This window comes from Danio aesculapii, chromosome 10 (assembly GCF_903798145.1).
Source record: "Danio aesculapii chromosome 10, fDanAes4.1, whole genome shotgun sequence".
Lineage (NCBI taxonomy): Eukaryota > Metazoa > Chordata > Actinopteri > Cypriniformes > Danionidae > Danio > Danio aesculapii.
Window position 1 is genome coordinate 9,619,821 of NC_079444.1, and position 9,959 is coordinate 9,629,779.

Genomic DNA, 9,959 nt, shown 5'->3' on the forward strand with positions numbered 1-9,959 from the left:
ACTAGCACTTTGTTTAATTTCCCACACATTTTCAGTTTCTTCCTAAAAGCAGACCACAGTGCTGGATTTTCCACACATTATCTCAATTTACCTTTGAACATGTCTTAATCACTGCTGTACCAGATCTGCCAGTTTGATTTATACCCTTTTCTTAAAATCAGATTACATTTCAAAACCCACATTCTTTAGAAAGTTTTGATTTGTTTCTTACCAGAGAGTTCTAATGCCTTGTTTACTGATTCCAGTGGTGTTCCGTTCGGGGCCCTGGCTTCATCCTTCAGCTCAGCCTGGTAAGGGCTGTGACTTGGTAGTCCAGGATGTACGTTTCACCATCCACCATCTGTTCACTAGTCTTCAACCTTATGGACGATTATGAATTCTTATCATGTGATCTCTGCCATAATTTTTCAAGGAAAATTTCTCCCTCCAGTGGTTTTAACAATCTTACACATTAAATATACATATTTGAAAAAACATAATATCATGATATTTCCTCAAATAAAATCGATAACACTTCTCTCATTCTCCTACCTAGGTGTATTTGACTATCTTGGCATTTAGGCAAACCAATCCAATATGTATATGGTTGTTTGCATATGTTTGACCAGAAGTTCATGAATGAATGACCTTTCTCATCTGAGTTGACAATAAGCTATATATTTTCGATTTTTTCGACATCAATAAATAGGTTTACATAATCTAACGTGTTTAAGTCAGTTTTGGTAAAGTTATAAAATCAATCAATCAATCAATCAGTCAAACCCTAAATTATTTATGAAGTAGCTGTTATTTTAAGCGAGGTCTGTCTTATTTATGTAATGAAAATAGATATAACGTATTACTGGGTCTTGTGCTCATCCTTATAATATTTAGGAAAAACTTCCATGTCACCTCCTCCAGGCTGCATTCTGATCCAGTGCAGAGGATCACGTTCGTGACTGTGTAAGAGGCGGAGTTAAGAGTCGAAGTTTTTCACAGAATTCGGATTGTTGTTCCCGAAACCTGCGAACAAATGCTGCTTTAGCCATTAGCAACACCGTCCCAGCAACACAACAGGTAAAAACATCTTTTCTACGCTGTATTTTTTGCTCCTTTTGAACTGAGCGCACTGGCTACTAAACTGTCTAAATCTGTACTTGTCAATGGCACTACGGCATTCAAGTGAAATTAAAAAGCTTATTAGTTTATCCAGATTGAAGTTCTAGAAAACTTCTGTGTTAGATTTAACCGTCGACACTTATAAAAAGTCTAAATAAATTCGCTGACTTGAATGTTCAAATGTTGCAGGAAATAACGAGTTACACATGAATGTCTGTGTTTTATGATGCATGTCGGCTGTGACAAAAATATTATGAAGTAGTAAAGGCTCTATACACTGCTATATTTTAAGATGATGGATACTAGTTCTGTGTTAATTGTCTTATGTAAATAAATATTAGTTGAAAAGCTTTAAATGGCAACTTATTACAACTTGGAGATTTAACAGTCTGTCGCTTACCTAGTGAACTGCTGTCCCTTTAATTCTTGTTTGTGTCATGCCTCTTACTTTTTGTGTATCCTATTGTACATTTATAATTTAGTTATCATTATATATTAACATCAACATATTAACATAGTATATTAAGATCAGTTAATATACATAAACACTCGAACCCTTATTATGGATAATAGTTGTTTATTTTCAGGTTGTGACATGTTGACACTGTGTTATGTTATAGTCAGTTGCTCTATTTATTTTGCTGTATATCTATTCATCTATTCATTCTGCGAAGTGGTAGTAAGGTTAAAGGGATATTTCACCAAAAAATGAAATTTAACTCGTTATTTACTCTCTCATGTGGTTTCAAACCTTTTAGTTTCTTTCTTCAGTTTACACAAAAGAAGATATGTAACTATTTACTGTAATTCCATGTAGGGCTGCACGATATTGGAGAAAAACGGACACTGCGATGTTTTGTTTTTCTGTTAAATATAGTTGAAGTCAGAGTTATTAGCCCCCCTAAATTATTAGGGTAAATAATATATTACTAGATATTTTTAAGACACTTCTATACAGCTTAAAGTGACATTTAAAGGCTTAACTAGGTTAATTAGGTTTACTATGCAGGTTAGGGTATTTAGGCAAGTTATTGTATAATGATGGTTTATTCTGTGTAGACTATCAAAAAATATATGGCTTAAAGGGGCTAATAATTTTGACCTTAAAATGATTTTAAAAAAATAAAAAACTGCTTCTATACTTGCCGAAATAAAACAAATAAGACTTTCTCGAGAAGAAAAAATATTATCAGACATACTGTGAAAATTTCCTTGCTCTGTTAAAAATCATTTGCGAAATATTTAAAATAGAAAAAAATTCAAAGGGGGCTAATATTTTTGACTTCAACTGTATATTGCGATATAAAACTTATTTTACAAGATGACTATTTGGAAAGAATTCCTAATTTCATATTCATTGGAATCATTTGTAGTTGATTACATCTGAAAAAATATATATGAAAATGTGCAAAAAAAAAGCACAGATGAAAACAACAAAATTAAGATAACAGATAAATAAACAATACTTTATGGTTTTCGGTTGGACTGTATTGAAGTAAAGAAGTCTAATAATCAAATGTAAAACAACACAGAATTGTCTTTATTCTATTGTATTAAATAAACACAAATAATCTTTTCTAAAGAGGCAAACTTTATAATTAGAATTGGAACGACTCCACAAATCACGTTCTGAACCGTGTTTTCTGGTTAATTATAATCCCAATTTGACATTGGAGATCCTGCGATGTGACTTGCTGATTCACATATTGTGATATCAATGCTGAAACGATATATTGTGCAAAGAAAACAAATACAATGGAAGTCAGTGGTTACAGATTTACAGCATTCTTCAAAATATCTTTTTTGTGTTCAACAGAAGAAAGAAACTCATAAAGGTTTGAAACAAGAAAACCTGAGTAAATAATGACAGAATCATTTATTTTGGGTGAACTATCCCTTTAAGCACTTTTCTTTAGAACTTCTTGTTCATTTACCTGTGAGCAGCTAAAAAGAACTGCATAAGCTGGTTAGGTGGGTTTTGACAAATGGCTGCTGATTGAAAGGCACAATATGTACGATTTTTGTTTCTTTCATTTGTTTCAACAATTTGTAACTACTGACATGGACCGTGTGCTGTGTTGCCATGCTCATACACCCTCTATTTCCGCTCTGGTTTTAAATTAAGCTATATCATCAGTAGCTGGTAATGTCACAACCGGGTACCTGTTTATAATCTGTAAACTGTATGATTTTTCTGTTAATGTTAATGACTATTATAGTGTGTGTGTGTGTGTGTGTGTGTGTGTGTGTGTGTGTGTGTGTGTGTGTGTGTGTGTGTGTGTGTGTGTGTGTGTGAACATGAACTTATAAAGCTGGTACGAGAATTAAGCATGGTTTTACTACAAAACAAGCAAAACCCTTTTGTTGTTGTTGTTTTAAATCATGGTAATTTACCATAGTTGTTTCTACACTAACACATAGTTTGCCTGTGGTATTTGTAGTGGTTATTAAGTTGATAATCAATACACCAAAAACATGATTACTCCTTTTATTATAAAACCACGGTTAAAGTGCTTTAAAGGGGCGGTCCAGAGTGTATTTTTAAGGCTTAGTTGTGTTTATAAGATGCAAAGCAATGTGCTCAAGTTTCACTTGTAAAAAAATCACATTATTTTTTCATTTATCTTACTTTGATTATATACAGCTACTCAACTAACATGAAAACACTGTCATATTTCCTAGTCCCTCCGTAAGACCCGCCCTCAAGTGGCTCTGATTGGTCAGCTAATATAATGTGCTGTGATTTGTGGATCGGCTCCACGTAGCCAGGAAAAGTGTCATGCCCCTACAAGCACATGCTTTTGCGCTGTGTAAATACTGTCAGTCAGAGTAGCTGTTAGCTGTATCAGTTTGAGCCTGAATTACACTAGGCATGCGCCGGTGTAAGATTTTAACGGTATAATAATCTTGGATAAAAATATCACAAGTTTCACTGTATTATGATTACTGCTCTAAAATATATTCTTTTTAATTGTCTGGGTAAAAAAAACAAGAACTTTTTTTTGGCTTTGAACAGAATGGCTCTGTTCAAAATTGCATACTTCCGTACTATATAGTACGCTCAAAACAGCATGAGAGTCGAGTATAATGTCCGAAACGATTGAATTCGAAAAATAGTATGCGAGAAGTACCCGGATGACCTACTACTCCCGGCGAGATTCTGAAGTGCACGTCCAATGGACGCTACACTATCCCATGATGCACCATGTGATCATTATAAAATGGCGGATGTAGTATGGCCAAGCTTCATTCATACTACTCATATTCATAATGTATACGTACATTTTGGAACAGTAAACATGTCTGGCTAAATAATTCAAATAAATAATTAGTTTCAAAAACACAGGAGTTCTTTACAATTTAAAACGGCAACTTTGGATATCTTTTCTGCTGGAGATACTGTTGTACAAAAAAAAAAAAAAAAACGTAAAACAAAAAAATAAATAAAACCTGAGGAACGGTATAACAGAAAAATTTGGCGGTTTTAAAACCTTGACTTTTCCAAACCGCGGTATACCTTGAAAACAGTTATCGACCCATGCCTAAATCAGACAGAAAATGACACAGAGGACACAGCTTAATCTGCACACCTGAAAGTGTCTTTCACACATATTCGGGTTATAAGCATGTGTAAATAATATGAAATGTTTTGCGAGTTTGTTAATTGAGATGTAGAATGCACAGAAAGCGTCCGCATAGAGAGACACTGCAGTGCTGGTAAAGATTGTGAGTGTTTGACTGATAAATATGAAATTGTAGCTGTAGCGAACAGAAATTCCTGTTGTTTACATCCTTGTTTACGTCCTTTCTACAACATACGGTTACCGCTAAAACTGTGCATGTAATAGATCTATTTTAGCAAATAAAAATACTTACAGGTTGTGGCTCACAATCCAAAGCTTCTTTTATTATGGTTGGAGCTACTCCTTTGAGGAGTTTTAGCCAAATCCGGCAGTGAACTGAAAGAGATTCTGAAAGCTGTCCTTTGTCAAATGCTAGCTATATATTTTTTATAATTCTCTGGAACATAATTAAAATTAAATTGTAAGCACTTCTCTATTTGTGCCGTGTCTCTTGGAAGCCCAAATACAGAAACAGAAAAATCTCTGTGGAAACAGCAGCGTTTGGATCCCATTTTAGCTTTCTATGCTACATTACAACACTACAGTGCCTCTGGCCATGTCCCTTCACTCTGCAGGGTGTGTGCACATGATGAATGCGCGTAACCTAAAGCATTTGTGATCTCACTAGCCTGGATGTATTTTTTTGTAGTCCAAAAAACTCGCTGTAGGCTTTGCTAAGCTAACGCTGTAAAAGCTAATACCTCCCTTTGCATTGAACATTGAGCGTATTACATTCAGAGATGTTGTTTATGTTCACACAGCTACATTACACATCAACTAAAGTTTAAAATATGATATCGTAGGTACCACCCCTTTACGCAGCAATTAGTGTGACAAATAACCCTGATTTCACCTCCAAATTAATGAATCAAAAAGGGGTAAAACGTTAAAAATCATTCATTCTAGGTACTTTTGTGTTGATTTAGCCTTCAACTCATGTGACCCCCTGCCGAAAATGTCCCGTTATCTGAAGCATTTCACCGCGGTGGGTGATAATAAAAACGCTGTCCCAACATGGCATGAGGAAGACACGTCCCACCATGTCACGACAATGCATGATGCCCCTGATAGCCTGGAGGTTTCAACAGGACAGCATTTGGGACAGGTCAGCTTCAGGGACTCCCTACGAAGGCTGTACAGTACAGAGAGATTCCAGGTAAACAATTGCACTATTAACCTGTGTATACAGTATATACATGTTAATGTTGTTTACATCATTGCAAATTAACCAGCAACTATTATTTTGTTGCTTAGATTGTTGTTGTGTGCTTGGTCGTCTTGGATGCCATTTTCGTACTATGCGAATTGCTTATTGACTTGTCTATCATTGAAGCAGACCACCACAGAATTGCCCCACAGGTGAGTGCGCTTCAGATGCCCATACAGCAAATTTGACTGAGTGTAATATAGTATACCAGTGATTATCCTCCATCCCAATGTTTTTACCAGGTGTTCCACTATCTCAGCCTTGCCCTTCTCACATTCTTCATGGTAGAGTTGGCTGGAAAGATTTTCGCCTATCGCCTAGAATTCCTTCACCATAAGTTTGAAGTGTTTGATGGGATTGTGGTGGTCGTATCCTTTATTTTGGATATTATATACATCTCAAAGGAAGATGCGTTCGATGCCATGGGTCTCCTGATCTTGCTCAGGCTGTGGAGAGTGGCGAGGATCATAAATGGTATGGGAACGATTTTGAACTTTTTTATTTTAAAAAGGAAGTACATCTTTAATACTACTATTCTTGCAAATGTGTCATCAAGTTAACAGTGGTACAATGGACCATTTTTTAGCAAAACACCGCTATGAATTATTTAACAGTCATCAGCATCTTAAATCCTTAAAAGTTTTTTATATAAGTATGAATATGAATGTATTATGTCATATTTGCAACAAATTTCAAAAAACGTATTGCCGCTTATGTGAGGTGTTTCTAATGCAGTGTGCATGGGCAAAACAAGTAAATTTGGACAGTCTCTTCTGGCTGATGTTATCAGTCTCACACTATTTATATTTTCCTTTTTTTTTTAAATCTTGATAACATCATCATGAAGTTTTCCTTATTATTTCAACAAATGGCATTGTGAAAAAAAAATTGTTGTTCACATTCACTGTTTACCCCAGCTAAGACCACTTCCGCTACTGAGAAACGTGGAAATGTGAAAAGGGTCCATATAAATTCAATTCAATTCAATTGACCTTTATTTGTATAGCGCTTTTACAATGTAGATTGTGAGCTTCTAGATTGTGATAGATTGTGAGCGTTTTACAGTGTAGAAAGCAGCTTCACATAAAAGGTCATAGTAAATAGGAACAGTGTAGTTCAGTTTGTAGTGTTTAAGTTCAGTTCAGTTTAGCTCAGTTCAGTGTGGTTTAAAAATCACTACTGAGAGTCCAAACACTAAAGAGCAAATCCAACGATGCGCAGCTCTACAAATCCCAAACAAACAACTGGCTTTTGTTATTTATTGTTTACTAAATTCTTTACAAAATAGCTGTTCATAAAAATGAACCAATATGTTTTAGTAACCAATGTTTTAGTGGTGTTAAAGGGCACCTATGATGAAAGTTAACTTTTGTAAGCTCTTTGGACAGAACTGTGTGTATGCATAGTATGTCCATAGTCATATTACAGTGATATAAACCCAAATATATAATCAAAAATGGGGCAACACCAAAGCTCCAAAAAATGCTAATTTATTAAATTAAAAAAGGCTGACACAGTCACTGTCTGATGAAGAGATGTGTGCTCGAAACGTTACACGCTTTGTGTCAGCCTTTTAATTTAATAAATTAGCGTTTTTGGAGCTTTGTTGTTGCCGTCTTTTTTGAATATGCACTTTTTGTGTTTTGGGTGAGCACCCAAATAAAAGTGATGTGCATGCTTTTGTACATTTTTTCAGTGACATAAACCCAACAAGTCTCTTTTTAAAAATTTCCTGACGTTAAAATATGACCCGATACCTAGTTATTATAAGGCCCACCGCAACGTGACATAGGAGCGTATGAGGTTTTCCCCGCTCACCGAATTGATTGACAGATGCCATGTTTCCATAATAACATGTATACACTTGTCCATAGAACATAGTTTTGCAAAGAAACTTGGATTTAAATATCTGTTCCAACTCTCAGGTATTTTTTATAAGTTATATAAGTTTAAAACGTTTTTAAAATGGAGCATGTTTGTAATTAAGACAGTAAAATCACTGTAATTCTTAGCCATTATAACTACATTGGCCACCTGGTTTCAGTAAACGTGCATATGTGTGTGTACAAACGGCATTTGTGTGAGACTCATCATTTTAGAAAGGCTTGAATAAACTCCACCACAAATAGATGAAATTTACTTGTCTCTATCAAAGACGGCTGTTCATCTAATATAATGCAGGAAAGCAGACACACACGTGGGAAAGGTGGGCGGGGAAAAGCATCGAATTTGCATTTAAAGCCACAGGCTACAAAAACAGCTACACTATACTGGGATATCAATACGGGCAGATTCTGGAGGCTGTAATAGATTATCTGATGGGTATTTTGAGCTGAAACTTTACAGACACATTCTGGAGAGACCAAAGGCTTATCTTCCATCTTTTAAAAGGGGTAAAATAGATGCCCTTTAATAACAGAGTCTAGTGTTCACCAAGGTTCTGGTCAAGGTCCATTTTACTTAAGAAATTGATGTATAGTATTACTAAAAAGCTTATCTTTGTAGACAAAATGAGTTTTATTTTAGGAACCCAGCTGTTGCACTACATTATCATATTTAGAGCTACTGCTTAATTACTAAATTTGTTGTTGTTTTTTTTCTCTTGTTTGTGCTCTTATAGGTATCTTGGTGTCTGTGCAAAATCGTGCCAATCACAAAGTTGAAAAACTAAAGGAAATCAACGAAAGCCTCGTTCATCAAGTCAATGAGCTCAAAGAGCAGAACACAAAAATGGTGAGTAACTCTTACTTGATATCAGTAATGATTCATTTAATAATTATTACATTGATACAAATTTAAATGTTATCTTTCAACAGGACCAAGAAAACGCCAGGCTTCGTGCGCTCTTAAAGGATCACAGCATTGACTTTTGAAGCTTAGGGAGTTATTCATTAAACAAATCACAACATGGAGTGAGCTTAAGACTAATCATGTCTGTTCATTCTCTGTCAAATGTGAAGATTCTGCTTTGGTGTGATAAGTTTGTCACTTAAAGACAATCAGATCTCAATCTCCGCAACCTGGCAGATCTTTAACTAGACGCATTAGAGCAAATGGTTATTAAAGCCAGTGACTCACGTAGGTCAAATCACTAGAAAGGGAAATATGTAATCCACATAAGGGATACTGGGTCTGTCTATATACTGGAGTTATAAACTTGTCTCAGTAGATTAGAAGATGATTTATTTTTATTCAGAATTGTTAATGTTATTAGAAAAAAAAATCATCATCGTTGTTGTTTTATCTATGAATAGAACATTTCTCTTTCTGGATGTGAATATGCATTTGAAAGACTGAAAGCTATGAAATAAACACTTTTTTAAAAAAGAAATATGAACTATTGATTGATCTGCCTGACTGATGAATTGGCTTATTATCAGCAGATATACACTCACTTTATTAGGTACAGCTGTCTAACTGCTCGTAGCACAAATTTCTAATCAGCCAATCACATGGCAGCAACCTAATTCATTTAGGCATGTATACATAGTCATGATGATCTGCTGCAGTTCAAACCGAGCATCAGAATGGGGAAGAAAGGTGATTTAAGTGACATTGAACGTGGCATGGATGTTGGTGCCAAACGGGCTGATCTGAGTATTTCAGAAACTGCTGATCTACTGGGATTTTCACGCACAAACATCTCTAGGGTTTACAGAGAATGGTCAAAAAAGAGAAAATATCCAATGAGCAGCAGTTCTGTGGGCGCAAATGCCTTGTTGATGCCAGAGGTCAGGGGAGAATGGTCAGACTGGTTCGAGTTGATAGTAAGTCAACAGTAACTCAAATAACCACTCGTTACAACCAAGGTATGCAGAAGAGCATCTCTGAACACAGAACACGCCCAACATTGAGGCGGATGGGCTACAGCAGCAGTAGACCACACTGTGTGCCACTCGTCAGCTAAGAACAGGAAACTGAGGCTACAATTCGCACAGGCTCACTGAAATTGGACAATATATAAAGTTCACTGTACTCAAATGGCCTCCACAGTCACCAGATCTCAATCCAATAGAGCATCTTTGGGATGT

The 9,959-nt window shown here is 35.6% G+C and overlaps 1 protein-coding gene across 1 annotated transcript; it reads left to right on the plus strand.

The window, feature by feature from the left end:
- Positions 1-927: 927 nt before the first annotated feature.
- On the plus strand, positions 928-9,259 carry hvcn1 (hydrogen voltage-gated channel 1). The gene is made up of 6 exons (XM_056466844.1): positions 928-1,056; positions 5,648-5,877; positions 5,976-6,080; positions 6,171-6,402; positions 8,549-8,661; positions 8,745-9,259. Exons 2-6 carry the CDS (start codon positions 5,677-5,679, stop codon positions 8,799-8,801), a joined length of 708 nt encoding a protein of 235 aa, XP_056322819.1. The 5' UTR covers positions 928-1,056; positions 5,648-5,676; the 3' UTR covers positions 8,802-9,259.
- The last annotated feature ends 700 nt before the right edge of the window (positions 9,260-9,959 follow it).